The following is a 16,372-nucleotide window of genomic DNA, read 5'->3' as shown; positions in this document are numbered from 1 at the left end:
TATAGTTTAAAAGAGTCAAAAATTTCTATAAAGCTTGTGAAAAAGAGCAGTCCTTTGCCTTCTCCCTGCCCCTTCCTTTCCTCTCTAAGAGGAACCACTTTCGACTCTATCTGATGTTTACCTCCATATCTTGAAATTGTGTTTATTTCTTGATTTTTTTCATGTATTGGCACTGTTTACTTCCCACTTGGAAAGTGAGAAATTATCTCTTCTACTAACCATCTGCCCGATATTACTAAACTGGGATATTGGTTAGATCAGTATTCGGTGTTTACATTATTATGGCTCTGTAAATTACATTCTTATTTAAGCCTTCTTGTATATTGTCTATAGTTCCTTACCTGTACAACATTTTGCTTTCCTTTGTGTTATAAAGATACTGTTTTTTATTTGCTTTGTTTTCTGTGAACTTATAATTAGTCCAATGCCAGGCTTTGCACCAGGTATTTACCTCTCCTCTCACTCAGCATGCTCAGTTGCGTCTGGTTTGCTATAAGTTATCTTCCTGAAGACGTCACTCCTGGATTGTTCTGATCTGCTCCAGCAGAGTTTTACAGCTGTCACCCTGGGGATTCCCTCAGCTCTCCCCTCTGTTGGAATCCTTATTTCCCATATGATTTCCCAATATTGTTTTCTTTCTTGATTTATTCCTGCTTTTTGTTGGAGCACATCCTCCTGTAGATTTTTGGGAAAGAATGCATGGGAGGTAAATTTGGGGGACGATACATGTCTGAAAAGGCTTCTTCTAAAGTCATACGTACTCAATAGTTTGGGTAGAGAATTCTATGTTTAAAATTTTTTCCCTTTAGAACTTTATTTCTTCATTGTTTTTCTACCTTTCACGGTTGTTAAAATTCTGAAGCCTTTCTGGTTCCTGATTCTTTGTAATTTAACTGTTCGAAAACCTATAGGATCTTTTTTGTTGTTTTTAATCTATTTTGTTGTTGTTGTTCCAATTGGCACTTGTATCAAGTGCCTTTGTGACCTTTTTTTTTTTTTTTTTTTTTTTGTGGTACACGGGCCTCTCACTGTTGTGGCCTCTCCCGTTGCGGAGCACAGGCTCCGGACGCGCAGGCTCAGCGGCCATGGCTCACGGGCCCAGCCGCTCCGCGGCATGTGGGGTCTTCCCGGACCGGGGCAGGAACCCGTGTCCCCTGCATCGGCAGGCGGACTCTCAACCACTACGCCACAAGGGAAGCCTCTTTGTGACCTTTAAAACTGGAAATTTATGTTCTGTGCTTCTGAAATTTTTCTTCAGTTATTTTATTAATGATTTCCTTCTCTCCCTTTCAAAACTACTTTTATTTTGGTGCTGACCCGCATACACTGTTCATATCATTTTTTAACCTTTTCTCTGATGTTCTTGTGGTTCTGTCTTTTTGGCTCCCATCTTCTGGGTGATTTCTCCAACTTTATCTTCTAACACCTTCTTAGAGGTCTCCATTTCTGCTATCATATTTTTGGGGGGTCTGGTTTATTAAGGTATTATTTGTATAAATAAAATTTACCTCTTTTGGCATATAGGTCTGTGTTACTTTTCTATGATACATAACAAATTTCCACTAACTTAGTGGCTTAAAACAACATACATTTATATTAAAGTCCATGAGTCAGGAGTACAGGCATAATTCAGCTGGGTCTTCTGCTTAGGATCTGCCAAGGCTATGGTCAAGGTGTAAGCTTGGGCTGGGATTTCATCTGCAGATTGGGGAGCCCTCTTCCAAGCTTGCCTGTTGTTGGCAGAATTCCTTTGCTTGCAGTTGTAGAACTGAGGCTTGTAGCTTCTAGAGGCTGCCCCTTTCCATAGGCATTTCATAACATGATGCTTGCTTCTTCAAGGACAGCAGGAGAGTATTTTTCTGACTTCTGTCTCTGACTGCTAAGACCCTTTTGTAAAGGGCTCACCTGATTAGACCTAGCCCACTGAACATATTGCCATTTTGATTAAAGTCAATTGCTTAGGGACCTTGATTACATCTGTAATATCCCTTCACCTTCACCATATTAATACCACATAATCACAATAGGAGGTATTGGATATTTTTGACTACTGGCTTATGTTAAGAGTGAACTACTCAGGATCTGTGGGTTGGTTATTATGTGTGTTACCATAATATAATCTGCCAGGACCATTGTCTTGTGCAACCCCTGATGTCAGTGCTTTTTGGTTTCCCTTTGGGGCTAAATTCCTAAATTCCTCAGAGAAAGATCTTTTAATCTCCTGCCCAGAGTTTGACAGCTTGGTCTTACTGCTTTTTAAGCACACTTTAAAGCAGCCCTTCTGTGTTTAGTCCCACCTTCAACCCCACTTCCAAAGTTACTTGATATCACCAATTCCTGAGCCTTATGGGCAATTTTGCTGAATAACTTCTGGCTTAGGATTCAGCTTTTTAGGTTATGCTGGGTCATAGCAGTTGTTCATCTGCTTTCCATCTTCTAAAAATTTGTTGCTCTTAACCTCTTATGTTCTCTTTTTTCTCCTCTTTTTTCAGGTAGGTTTATGCCTTTAAAAAAACACTTTTTACTGGCATTCTAATGGGGTTTTGAGAAGGCCTGAAGGAACTATGTGTTCAACACAGCACTTTCTAGTGGAAAGTCTAAATGACCTCTTAAATAGTAACAAACAACCCCTACTGACATTTATTGGGACTCAGCATGCCAAGTTCTGTGATAAAACTTCACCTGCGTTGTCTTATTTTACTTAATCTGTCCAATATTTTCATGTGAGGTTAGGAAAGATTGTTTTCCATATTTTATAAATGAAGAAATCCAGGCTTAGAGAGGTTAACTTGCCTCTAGTCACATAGTAATAAGCAGGTGAGCTGGTGTGTTACAACTAAAGATCTTTCTTGTCCTTAATCATCTCCCCCCCGCCGCCCCAACAAGATAAAACATTCTCCTCTGTTTCCTTCCTCAGTAGATGTTACCCTCTAATTATATGTGCCAGTGTGTGGTCATCCTTATGACTTTCCATCTCCTCAGTAACCATCTTTACCAAGTCCTATCAGTTTTATCTCAAATCTGTCCTTTCCCCTTTTTCTCCAGTTCCACCTGCCCTGGGCCCAGCTGTTAGGTTTCTCACCTGGACTGCTGCAGGCATCTCAGTCTCCCAGCCGGTCTCTCAGTGTCCACTCTTACTGTCCTCCAGTCCCTTTTCCATACTGCAGCGGATGTTTTCTTTTCAGAATGGAGGCACATCTGGTCGTGCTTACCAAAACTGGCCTCCCATTGTCCTTACAAGGAAGATCAAAATCCTTCCAAGGCCCTACATGATCTACCTGTGCCTGCTTCACGAATTCTGAAACATTTTCCCCTGTCTGAGCTGCAGCCACATTGGCTTTGTGTCAGGGCCTCAGTGACACCAGCTCCATTCAAACTCTAGGACTTGAAGCACGCTGCTTTCTCTGTCTGGACACTCTCCCCCTCCCCCATCTTTCCTTGCCTAGTTAACTCCTAATCATTCTTCAGATCGCAACTCAAGTGTCAGTTCATGGGAGCGGCTTTCCCTACCCCCAAGATTAGGTTACGTCCTTCTGCTAGTTTAATGCTCTTACAGATAGCACCTTGTACCTTTCCTTTCTCGTACGACTTTCACTTATATACTTGATTCTTTGTCTTTTCCCGCTTGACTGTGGTTGCTGTTACTGTGGGGTCATGTCCATGTTAGTTACTGGTGTATCCACAGCACCTGTCAACCTTGGAAAGTGCTCTCTTCCTAGTTGAAGGAATGAATGGACTGTGAGGGAATAGTCCCTACAGAGGCATGAGCTGTGGAAGGGTTCGGCTTGTCTTAGGAACTCTCATGTTGTTACAGTGTGATAATGGAGGGTGGATTGTTCATTCCATTAGGCAGATATACCTTCTAATTGCAGATGGAGGCACTGGTGGCTGAGAAGACCCATTTGCACGGCTATTTCTGTGTACTGCCATGTATCTTCAGACGGATGAATGACTGTCCACCTAAGGAAAGATGAAGGAGGGTGGACCCCCTTTCTCTGCTTCTCACTGTTGATCGTGGTGGTTGCACTATTTCACAAGGGTGAATGTCGCAGACACAGCACAGCTTTGGGCTCCCAACTATTTTGGCCTTGATTCAATAATCAGAACCTATTGCTTCCCCTGTTCTCTGTTAACACTGGGGCTGTTTGGGAGGTGTGGGGAAGGATCAAAACACCCTGCTGTCACACATTTTCAAGTGCTTTCTTGATTTTTGGACAGGATAATCAGACTTGATTTGATGTACTTATTTCACTCCTACCAAAAACTGAGCAGCAATCTCTGAATGTTAAAGCTCAGAAAAACCTGTAAGTAGAAAGTAAGGGCCTGTCGCAGGAACTCCTGTGGGAACGCTGTTCTCTGTATTCAAGTTTTCCTTTGCCCTCTGTCATACCTTGTTATGACCGGAGGTGACAGCTGGAATGTGGCCCTTTAGGAACTCAGCTTTATCTTTTTCTAGGATAGAGTAATTAGTAACTCATTGCTGTTTTTAGAAGCATTATCTTAACCTGACTGTGATTATCTTTCATGATTTAATACCCAAAGTTCAAACAAAGTTCAGTATCTTTTCATAAAAGAAATTACAAATGGTCCCCAACTTAAGAAGGTTTAACTTACGATTTTTTCAACTTTGTGATGGTATGAAAGTGATACACATTCAGTAGAAACTGTACTTAAACTTTGAATGTTGTTTTTTTCCTGGGCTAGTGATGTGCGTTACGATACTCTCTTGTGATGCTGGGCAGCGGCAGCAGCCGCAGCTCCTAATCAGCCACTCGATCAGGTAAAGAAACAACTGATAGGCCTGCAACCATGCAGTTCCCAGACAACCGTTCTGTTCTTCACTTTCAGTACAGCATTCAGTAAATTACATGAGACATTCAACACTTTATTATAAAACTGGCTTTGTGTTAGATGATTTTGCCCAACTGTAGGCTAATGTAAGTGTTCTGAGCATGTTTAAGGTAGGCTTGGCTAAGCTATGATGTTTCGTAGGTTATGTGTATTAAATGCTTTTTGACTTGATATTTTCAACTTACAGTGGGTTTATTGGGACGTAATACCATCCTAAGTCAAGAAAGATCAGTATTTGGCAGTTAAGCTACGGTGTAACACATCCTACTTTTTATAGAGCAAGAAGTTATTTTTGTCTTTGCAAAATAAGATATGAAGATGTTCTCCAAAAAACAGTCACCACTCCTCCAGGTCTTTACATTAACCTTAAGGATTTCAGTTGGAGTGTACTCCCCATCGTTCCAGTTTAGGATAATGAGGGACAAAGGAGAACTGGAGGTGGGAAGGGAGCTGGACGCTACTCCCCCTCCGTTGGTGGGTGCTTCTCCTTTGACACTGTCACTTAAAAACTTTCCTGAATCTGTTCATTCCTCTGTCTTCCCAATGGTGTTGACCCAATGCCAGGATTTCTTCAACATCCTCTTCACTGGTGCCTGCCTCTAGTCTTACTTCCCTCCCATCTTGTTCTCTGGTTTTTCTGGAGCATAACTGTTAAATGCCTCTGCTGCTTAAAATTCCCATGGTGGCTTCCCATGGCCTTCAAGATGAAGTTGAAACTTTAAATCGGCCCATCAGACTTTTCGTGCCTTCTGTCTACCTCAGCAGACTCATCTCTCTCTGTTGCCTGCCTTACATTTTCTTTTCTAGGGATATTGAACTTGTTTAGTTTTGTGGAATCAGTGAGATCTTTGCACGTGTTTTCCCCTCTGTAAAGAATACTACCCCCTTTCTAGCCAAGTCCAGTATCATAACCTTTACTTAAAGTACTCTTCTTTGGAGAAGCATTACTAGAACTCTCTAGACTAGATAAGATGTCCCTGCAATGTGTTCCCATAGCATCTTCCACTTATCCTAACTTAATACCTATTATATAAATGTGTGTTTGTCTTTCCACTAATTGGTAAGCTTTCTGAAGGTAGGAACTATGTCTAACTTGTTTACAGCTGTGTTACCATTCCTGGCATGGTGTTTGGCAAATAGAAAGTGCTCAATGAAAATTTGATGAATTAATAGATTAGTGAAACCAAGAGCAGATCAGATTAAAAGATTTTTGCAGTGTAACTGTGAGGCTGATAAAAAGAGGAGGGGCCATGGTAAACTCCAGCCTTAGAACTTTATTCCAAATTTTTGGAAGGGAAGGAATGTACATAATAGTGATGACATGTGCTCTGTCACAAGATGTGCAGGTGAGGGTCTAGGAAATACACACTTGCTATCCTGAGCCAACGAAAGTAAGTTAAACATCCACAATTTACTCTGCTTCTCTGGGAGGCTGGGAGTCAACAACTCTTGAGTTGTTAAATCAGAAAAGATTTAAACATTCACATAAATGGATTTTTAAAAATCTCATTGAAACTTCAAGGGAAGCAGATCCCAAAATATTTCCAAGGAGCAGAGATTGTAAATGAGAAATCACACCGCACAATCTCCATTGCTCTTAAAGGAACTATAAAATGTTAACAGCAGTCCTCTGTGCGCCCCCAGTCTCATGTGGCCCCATTGTGCATTGCTTGTTCTTGAGAAATTCTACCACTATGGTTCAAAGGAGTGTAATAAGCCTTATGGTTTGGGAAAGAATACTGTATTTAGATGGTTTAGGTAGGACATTTGCCATTTTTAGAAATACTGTTAAGGAAATTCCCTGGCAGTCCAGTGGTTAGGACTCGGCACTTTCACTGCCGAGGGCCTGGGTTCAATCCCTGGTTGGCGAATTAAGATCCCGAAAGCTGCGCGTTGAGGCCAAAAAAAAAAAAAAAAAAGAAAGAAAGAAAGAAGGAAGTACTGTCAATGCAATATTTATTCCTTTGTTTCTTCCTAATCTAGAGAGTTACAGATTTATGAGCCCTGCAGATTAGTTAGTACTGTGCCTTTGATGAGGCCAGAAAGAAATTATTTCTCTATCTCTAGCTTATGGAGTTTGTTTTCCAGGAGATAATTGAGGTTCAGTTAAGATCAGTGTTACTTCTATAGGGTTTTACACACACATTAGCTCCGCTCCGCGCCCCCCCGCCCCCGCCCGTGTTTTCTTAGCTTGCTTCACTTTGTTTTCTTTCTTCTGAGTCCTTGTGGAGACTTTCTTGGCCTGGAGGCGGAATTGAATAGCAGGTATGAATTTCAAGGTCACAGCTAAGCTTACTTGTCAAAAGAAAGCAGTCGCCAGGCGAACCACAGCCTTAATCTTATTTCATGCATCTTTGCCCTGAGGCAGAAATTTTCATTCATAATTTAGGGGAATTGAAGAGTTAGAGATTCAAATTTGCGGGTATCTTAGAAAGTTGAAAAGGTATCAAAGAATGAGTTTACAAACCGTTTTGGGTGTTGGAAAATACTTTGAAATATTGACAAGTTTTTGGTTATTGGTTTTAAAGATTTTCCAGGGCTTCCCAGAATTAAGTGCTACTTGAAATTCATATAGTCTGAGGCAACTTGTAGCCAGCTTTGCCTATACACAAATGTAAAAACAAAAATTTAGGTGAGACTGTGAAAAATAGATACATAAATAAATGGGTAGATAGCTATATAGAGCAATGGTTCATAGGAGGAGGGTGTGATTTTGCTCCCCTCAGGGGGCATTTGGCAATGTCTAGAGACATGTTCATCATCACAGCTGTAGTAGGTGGAGGCAGGGATGCTGCTAAACATCTTACAATGCACAAAATGGTCCACAGTGCGGCTGTTGAGAAACCCTGATTTGATGGATGTAGAGATAGATGGATATTAATATATATATAAAACATTTATGTCTGTATAAATCTTAGTTTGGGGGAATTTTTCTCCAGGTATAAATAAAAAATATTTAAGGAAAGAAATTCATTCCAATTCTTTGACCTATCAGCATATATTCAACATGGGGTTCAGTCATGTCACATATAAACCCTTTCAGAGCCACAGGAACCATAACCAGGAAGCTTACCCCTTCCTCAAAGCTGTTCCTTTAGATGTAGGGCCTCATGCAGTGAAGGAGCCTTGAGATAACTGAGCATCCTTGAATGTAATCTTTTTTCTGTAACATTTTACCTGTGCCCCTCTTGACTTTAAAGTACTTCCTACATTGTGCTAAAGGGTTAGTCTTTAATTTACCTCTGCCCTGCCTGTTGAACCCTCCTAATTGGTGACATTGTTGTAAAGGAGCAAGGCAACCTCTATCTAAAAGGATGGTAATAAACTTGTGCTTCATATCTGTATCAGTTAAGATAGATTTGCCTGTATTATAACCAAAAAACAAACTCAAAAGAATCCACCATCAGTAGAACTTAAAATAACAGTGACTTAAATGAGCCAGAAGTTTATTTCTCTCTTGGGTGTAAGAAGTGCAGAGGCAGGCAGATCAGGACTAGTGTGTCTGTTCCACAAACATCCATGCCAAGCTTTGCCTTACCTTAACGCCAGCCTTGGTGTGAGGTCTTTTCATCTAAGATGGGTGCTTGAGCTCATGTTCATTGATAAACTCTGACCTGGCCATGTGGCTGCCAACACAGATGCAGACCTGGCTGGGTGATATCATCTTAGCTTGGGCGTAAAAATTACGTAGCAAAGGCCAACTAGCTTTTATAGTCCTAAGGTAGGCACCACAAAGATGCAGCAGACCACCTCCATCCAACCCAGGTATTGCCTGCCAATTAGCTACATTTACTTGGCTTGCTTGATGTAGGTTAGAGACAGTACAAGTACAAGGTCATCTGTTGAAAAGACCTACCCCATTTCTCCTGCCCTGAACCACAATCCTCAGAGCTTGGACATTGCTGGGTCAGTTTTCCTATTTTGCAATAAAACTTATCCTGCTAACGTTTAATCTTTGGTCTCTTAATGATTTTCTCTTTAATATCATTGTGTCTACTTTCTAGTCAGCAAGAAGGGGGAAGGATTGAAGATTACCCTTCTCTTTTAAGTACACTGTCCAGAACTCACTCAACACTTCGAATTGGCCAGATCTTAGTCACAGGGTCATTAGTTTCAAGAGAGTCTGGGGAAATAGTCTTTTGGATGGACCCTCCAAAAACCTGGAGTTCTTGTTACTAAAGATTGAGAGACAGCTATCAGACTTTGAAACAATACTCAGTGAAAATATCAGGAAAAAAAATAGTGACTACATAACCTCATCAAGGCTCTCAAATTATAAAAATAAGATATTCTGTGGCAATGAATTACTGGTTAGATGCTATTTTTCTTTCCTTCCTTCCTCCATCCCTCCCTCCCTCTCTCCCTCCCTCCCTCCCTCCCTCCCTTCTCTGTGGTTTTATTTTTTCCCCTTTTCCAAAAGCAAAACTAATCATTCTGTCTTTCTTAAAGGGCTTTCCGTGACATTTCTGAAGATCTGAAGCCTTCAGTAGACTGACTTGGTTTCTAAACCGCAGTGATTTCTCTGGGAAATTCAACCTTGACTGTGAGTTTAGCTCAGCTGTGGCCTCCTATCCTTTCAGCTGTGCCTGGCAAACAGAGCCCAGGAGAAGCAGAAGCCTCCTAGCCTTCCATACAGAATGCCCGGACAAGAGAGGACTTGCTGTGCTTTGCATTTTAAAGCACAGCTTTGGAGCTCAGAAATGTGGTTTACTCACTTAACTGTTGCTAAGATGGCTTGAAAAGTTTCAGTTTATAAACTGGTACCATGGCTTGAAATTTTCCCACTTTGGTTATGTATATTATAATATGTATTTATAAAGTTTTTTAAAGAGTCCTAAACTACCTGCTGTATACAATGTAGTTTTCTCCTGTTTTAAGAAATCTGTTCTTAAACTTTTCTGTGACAGTCACTTTTCCATGAAGAGGGCTTTCACTTTTGAGAATGTAGTTGCTTGAGTGGGAAAAATGAGTCTTCTCCCTTCTTCCACAGTGTATGGTCCTCTCTGTAAGGAAGAGCAAATCTTCAGTGTAAGGGCAGGTGGCTTATTTGAAGTTCAGTTAGTTTATGTTACAACCACAGGAGACCACAGAAAGACCGAAGCTCTTCCTCCCCTTCTCCCTCCATCCCCTGCTGCTCTATTGCCAAATTTTAAAAACTTGGCTGACCACATTGAAATTAAATTCTTATTAAGCTGCTATTAATGGTAACAGTATGATAGAATTCATGTTGTAATGTTTTTCTTTCTAAATGTTTTAAGAAAAAAATCTCAGGGGCAGCAGTGCTCTGATTCATTAAAAGTATCCCTGTTTCACTATTTGGAATTTGACCAATTAGTTTTATTAGCAGTAAAATTTTATATCTGTGAGGTATTTTCCCATCACTTAGCACAGTGCCTTGCACATAGACTCTATTATTATTATTTTTTTTTTGCGGTACACGGGCCTCTCACTGCTGTGGCCTCTCCCATTGAGGAGCACAGGCTCCAGACGCGCAGGCTCAGCGGCCATGGCTCACAGGCCCAGCCACTCCGCGGCATGTGGGATATTCCCGGACCGGGGCACGAACCCGTGTCCCCTGCATCGGCAGGCGGACTCTCAACCACTGCGCCACCAGGGAAGCCCACACATAGACTCTAGATGAATGCTTGTTGAATTAAATGATGACTTTTAAACTATCTCAGAGATCCCAGTAACCACGTAGTGCTCTACATGTGACCAAGTCTTTTTGCACATATTATCTCACAAGCACTTCACATCAGCTTTCATACAGCTTTACATTATTTTGCAACAGTTTCACACAGATGGGGAAGGTAAGGTTCAGGAAAGTGACCAACTCAAAAGTTGTGAAGTTTAGTAAAATTTGACCTCATCTTTCTGACTCCACACTCTGCCAACTCTGCTATGTTGTAGTGTTTCTTTTAATATCTTACACAATTTTTCCAGTGCTATGAGGTAGAATAGGTGTCCTGTTCTATTGCATAGACTTGTCCTAAGGTTAATGACAGGGCTGGGACTAGAACCCAGCTCTTAGCTTTGTGCCCTTTCCACTGTGTAAAACAATCTTCAGGCTCTTTCTCCGCCCCCAAAGGAGTATGGAGGAGAAAGAGTTCTTAAGTAACAAAGATTTCATTTTTGGAAAACATTTAAAAGTAGAAATCATCTTTTTCTAAAACATCTTCTCATTGAGAAGCATAGTTAATGATAATTACTTTAAATTTATTCTGATATTACTTCAGAAAAAGTCCGTCTAGGAAAGAGGCTACCATGAGGTCTCTGTCTGTAGAGTAGATTGTACAGATCTCATATATTTCCTGTGAATCCTTCAACAATTACAATCTGGTATTCCACCAAGTGTTACATCTGGCACTAAGTGGCACTAAGTAACTCATTCTTTAATCACTTGTTCAGTTATTCATTCAGTAAAACATTGGTTGAGAGTTTGCCAGACTCTAGGTTCTATGCCGGGCACTGTACAGGGTGCTGTAGGGGATAACTCATAAGAAGGCCTTCTCTCACCTTAAATCTTAGCCAGATCATGTGTATTGCTAAAATTAAAAATTTTGCATTAAAAGTATTAAGAAAGAAATCAGGTTTGTTTTTGTTGATGGTATACTGAGAAGTTTACAGCTGTGATTAGCACATATTTATGAGAGGCAAATATTATGCACAGTGAGTTAGTGTGCATTTGCAAATTATGTTCTTCCAAAGTGCTTTTAGCTCTGTAAAGTGATATTGCAAAAGTATAAATTTGAGGTAATATATGGCTCTTGCTGGTCATCATTATTAGTGTGAATACCAGGTCCTTAGAGGGGGACTCTGAGCCCTAAGAGAATAGTTTAGAGCTGCCAAAATTAGCAATGATGTAGTATCACCTTGAGGTATCAGGAGCAGAGGTGCCCCAGAGTACTCCCCAGTCCTGTCAGGAAACTTGAACTGCCCCCGTACTCCAGCAACAGCCTAAGGACTTGAAGTCCCTGCAGCTGGGGAAGGTCTTCCTGGAACCCTCAAAAACAGAGAGAACATGCCCCCTCAGATACAGTGAGGAGGTTTTACAGATCTTCATAAGGCATTGAGGTCAAATGATAAGAAAAAGTAGGAGTTTCAAGCTCAAGTCTCAAAGATGATTCTCAGGATTTGACCCAGAAAGAAGAAGTTTCCCTAGGAACAGATAATGCATTGATGAAGTAGAAGTAGCTTCAGTAAAAACATAGTACAGAAATCCTATCACAATGTCCTGCATTTTATAGCTTTATTGAAGATGAGTTTGAAGGTCCCATTCACTACTCAATTGTAAACTGAATGGAGGGGATAAGATCTCCCCACACAGTATGTTCCTCTCTTTTCCGAGAACGAGGCACGGGATTTTCAGCATAAACTCCATGTCATGTAAGTCCAGCTTCATTTCCAAAATTCCTATCACACTCTCTGTTTCTGGAAGTGATCTCTGCCAGGCTGCCTTAGATACCAGTTTTATTTATTCTTAAGTTTGCAAGGATTCTTAACACCCATTTCCATTAGAGGTGGTTAGCTGGCAGAGTTTTCCCGTGACTTCTGAGACTGGTGCAAATTGACTCTTGATACCCAAGAAGTGTTATTTAAACAAACTAAGTAGCTTTGGAAATAGCAGTTTATTCCATTAAAGGGCTTGCAGATGAGGTCCTCTGGCTGACCTTGGTCTTAACAAGAACCCATCGTGACCCATCAGGACTTGCTAGTACCCCTAGTTCCCACTTTGGTTGTATTTAGAGCTTCAGGATGTGTCGCTACTGAGCAAGAAATGCTCAGAAATTCAGGCTATGAGGGGTTAGATTAGAGCAAAGTAATTTTAGGTGAGTTATCCAGAACTTTCAACCTCAAGGTTTATAGGAAAACCCCTGCAGTCTCCTCTAAGGGTCTTCCAAGATCCTTACAAAAGTATTAGACTAGGCATTTCGCAGTAGAACTATAGCCTCCGGCAACATACTTCCAAATGCTAGTTCCCGCCAAGAACAAGTATTTCTTTGTTTTTTATGTACTTCTTGTCTTTAGCCATTTTGCCATTAAAATATATTCATTTCATTAACTTATCGAGGATCTGCAAAAAATATGAATGCTATGTGAAACCACTGAACAGTTAATTTTTTTGGTAGTTCAAAAATAATCAAGAGAATTACAAATCAAGATGTTCTGCCTGCATCCTGGAGTCAGAAATTCTGTGCCAGATGAGCCTTATCTAATTAGGTGATCCTGTCATTTTCTAGAGAAGGAAACAAATCCACAGGTTAAAGTGTCTTTTCTAACACAGAGCCAGTCAGTAACAATTCAGAGCAGAGTAAGTTCTTTTTTCTCTCAGCCCTTTGTTCTACTTCTCTTCCCTTTCTCTTGTAGTTGAGCAGCTTTTGGAAAGATGTGTTCCTTATAGCAGTAGTTGCAAGGGATGTTATTAGATGTTACAAGAGAACAAAAGTGTTTATGGGGTGGGGGGGTGGGGACTCCAGGGTCAGTTAAAATTGAGGAATGCTGAGTTTGTTTCCTTTCTGTAGGACTTCGAAGAGTTTTTAATGTGTTCTTATATATTGTGAATTTATAAGGGGACAAAGACTGTGTTTACGAGACTTATTTGACCTTAAACTGCGCCCCATCCTCCTTTTCTCAGAGCAGCTCCAAGGACTCCATGTCCTTTGGGAAACATGGCTCTCAAATAAAAGTTACAGGTCTTTTAGAAGACATCCCTAATGGAATTCTGAATGGTACATCCACCATGTAAACCGTAATATATCTCAAAGTTTAGTGAGATACCAGAAAGAAAACGTATTTGCTATTCAGAACTATACCTCAAGTATAGAGATTCTTTTCTACCTATGGTGTGTAGAATCAGTATTTGTGTTTTAGTTTTGAAAGTTTTTCAAAGATCAGTTGGTGTGCAAATACAGTGGTGATATATTGATATTACATTTTAATAATGCTTTTTTGTGTGGCACTTTATAGTTTTCAGAATGCTTTCATAACAGCCCTGTGAGACAGGCAGGTGTAAGTATTATCAGATGAGGCACTGGAGGCTCAAAGGTTTTTGTGATTTTTCCCTTAAGTTTATACCACAAAATAATGGAGCCAGAATTCAGGTGCAGAGCTTCTGACTCCAAGTCCAGAATGCTTTACTCCACACTTACTTTTTCTTCTAGCTTTATATTTTACTATGAAAGGTATGGAAGCAGATCTTAAACATCATTTTGGCTTCTTAACAAATACTATTTTTTATGGCAGTGACCCAGAAAGTGTAACTCCAATTGTAGTTATCCCAAAGAAAACCCTTCTTTTGTGCTTTTGCAGTGCCACTTGTCTAGGTGATTGTCTAGGTGATTGGAGTGTATTTCAAATACCATTTGATTTTGAAACCAAGATTGGATATATAGTTTTGTTTTTTTTTATCGGTACGTGGGCCTCTCACTGTTGGGGCCTCTCCCGTTGCGGAGCACAGACTCCAGACGCGCAGGCTCAGCGGCCATGGCTCACTGGCCTAGCCGCCCGCAGCATGTGGGATCCTCCCGGACCGGGGCACGAACCCGTGTCCCCTGCATAGGCAGGCGGACTCTCAACCACTGTGCCACCAGGGAAGCCCTGGATATATAGTTTTAATTGCTTATGTAACTTCTGGAAAATGTATCATCTTTGCATTCTCAGGCAAGGTAGAGATGGTTTGAAAGTAAAAAAAGATTATTCAAATACAACAATACACCTTTATTCTCACAAACTGTTTCTTAGCTTTAACTTGCTTTGACAACAAACTGATGTAACATCTTTGTAAATGTAAAATATTTATATTTTGAAATAAAATTACAATGTGTTGAATGAATCAGATGGTAAACTTAGTCTCATTTCTGTTGAGAAATTTGGTCTTCAGTGAAGTCAGACTTTCAAGAATACATCCATCTCTTAGGCCTTATATCTTGCCTTTTCTTTGACACCAGTGCTGACACTGAATTTTTATGAAATATGGGCAACTTACATAAGGGAAGATGTACCTGTGGAGTGGGTGCTGAGCACCTTAAAGAGGTGAAAGGGTCCAAGGCTAAGGCTGGAGCCCTCAGAGCCCAGGGGAAGGTGACTTTTTGGTAGATAAGGAAGTGATGAGGTGGGTGGCTGGGGAGTGAGACTCAAAGTTGGATAAAAGAACTACATGTTTTGAATGAAGAAAACAAACCTAAGGTATGGCTATCTTCAATAGCAAAGATAATCTACGCAGCAGTAGCAGATGGAGCTGAACCCCAAGTGGAGGTATTTTGAAACACATCTCAACAGTGCTTGGGAAAGAGCTTTCTGACACCTCGAGCTGGTGTGGTATTCAGCTCATCAATCTGACGTTATAGATGGAGAAAATGATCCTGGCAAAGGTGTAAGGGGTGGACTAGCCAGCCTCAGATTCAGATTGTTTTCTACTCTTGATAGTTTCTTATTGGCAAATACGCTAGTTCACAAAATATTTCTTCATGTTTCTCAGTCTGTTGCATAAGCCTAGGACCCTTTCACAGGGTGTGTGCTTCTGTCAGCCTCCTCTGGGTTTGCTTCTGGAAACTTTAGGGTCACAGGTGTCCAGTTCTCCCTCCCATCTCCATCACACAGGGGCTCCTTGATTCTTAGCCTTACCCTTAAGTGAGTTTAGTCAGAGATACACACAAATGATCTTCAGTTACTGAACAGCTGTTGAGAAACTGCTCTGTGCTAGGCACGAGGGGAAAAGTAATTTTGAAAAGTAGTTTTAAAAAGTAATAGTGTTGAGCAGAGGTGAAGTTTTTCCATATGTTCTATTTAATTTCCTTTTGAAGAGTAATTCTGAACAGTAGCCTGAAGATACCCAGATCACTGTTTTCTTGCCGAGTACCCAGATACTCCTTAAACGATTGCATTATCAAAAGTTTCATCTTCAGTCCAGCTGAAATTGTGAGAAAGATACGGTTAGGAAAAGAGCAGGGTGGAAGGGGGAAATGGGACGTTCCCGAGAAGCTCCAGAAAAACTATAACCTGTAGAATTCCCGTCTTACGGTAAAAGCCCTTCCCTACAGGCTTGACTCTGGTCCCGGTCTACCAGTTAGTTTCAATCCCAGCGCAGGTTCCAGTAATCGCGGGGAATTCGGAGTTAGGACGAGTCACTTTTGGGGAGCATGGGAAGCTTCGCTGGGCATGGATGTCTTTGCCCTGGTAAGAAGCCACGTGGCCGTGGGACGCCCTCAGGTATCTTGTTTCTCTGTTCTAGAAGGGGCGAGACGTGTGTGGAACCCACTAAGGAATAATCTGAGAGAGACAAGATGGGGATCTGGGACAGAGGACAGAAGGGGCGGGGCCCGGGTTAGGGGGTGGGGCTGCAGGGCGGACTCCAGACTGGGGCGCGTGGAGGCGGAGAGTGGGCGGGGCCGTGCCGGGGGCGGGCCCGGCGGGGTGGGGCCTCGGGCGGCGCGGGTGCATCGCAGCTGCGGAGCGCAAGCAGGCTGGCGGGCTGCAGGTCCGCAGCGGCGCGGCGTCTGGGCTCTGCGACGGGCTGAGGGCC

The 16,372-nt window shown here is 41.5% G+C and overlaps 1 protein-coding gene across 3 annotated transcripts in view; it reads left to right on the top strand.

Moving 5' to 3' along the window:
- The window catches only part of TMEM245 (transmembrane protein 245), a gene marked incomplete at both ends in the record, with an annotated part of 97,860 nt that extends 88,514 nt beyond the window's left edge, over window positions 1–9,346 (top strand). For all 3 annotated transcript variants that reach the window (XM_079705830.1, XM_079705828.1, XM_079705829.1), the window contains one exon: window positions 9,301–9,346. In XM_079705830.1, the coding sequence (XP_079561956.1) occupies window positions 9,301–9,346 (46 nt within the window). The remainder of the gene's footprint in view (window positions 1–9,300) is intronic.
- Window positions 9,347–16,372: the final 7,026 nt, after the last annotated feature.

The sequence above is a fragment of the Hyperoodon ampullatus genome (genome assembly GCF_949752795.1).
Source record: "Hyperoodon ampullatus genome assembly, chromosome: 6".
NCBI classification, from domain to species: domain Eukaryota; kingdom Metazoa; phylum Chordata; class Mammalia; order Artiodactyla; family Ziphiidae; genus Hyperoodon; species Hyperoodon ampullatus.
This window is presented reverse-complemented; position numbering and strand designations above follow the sequence as displayed.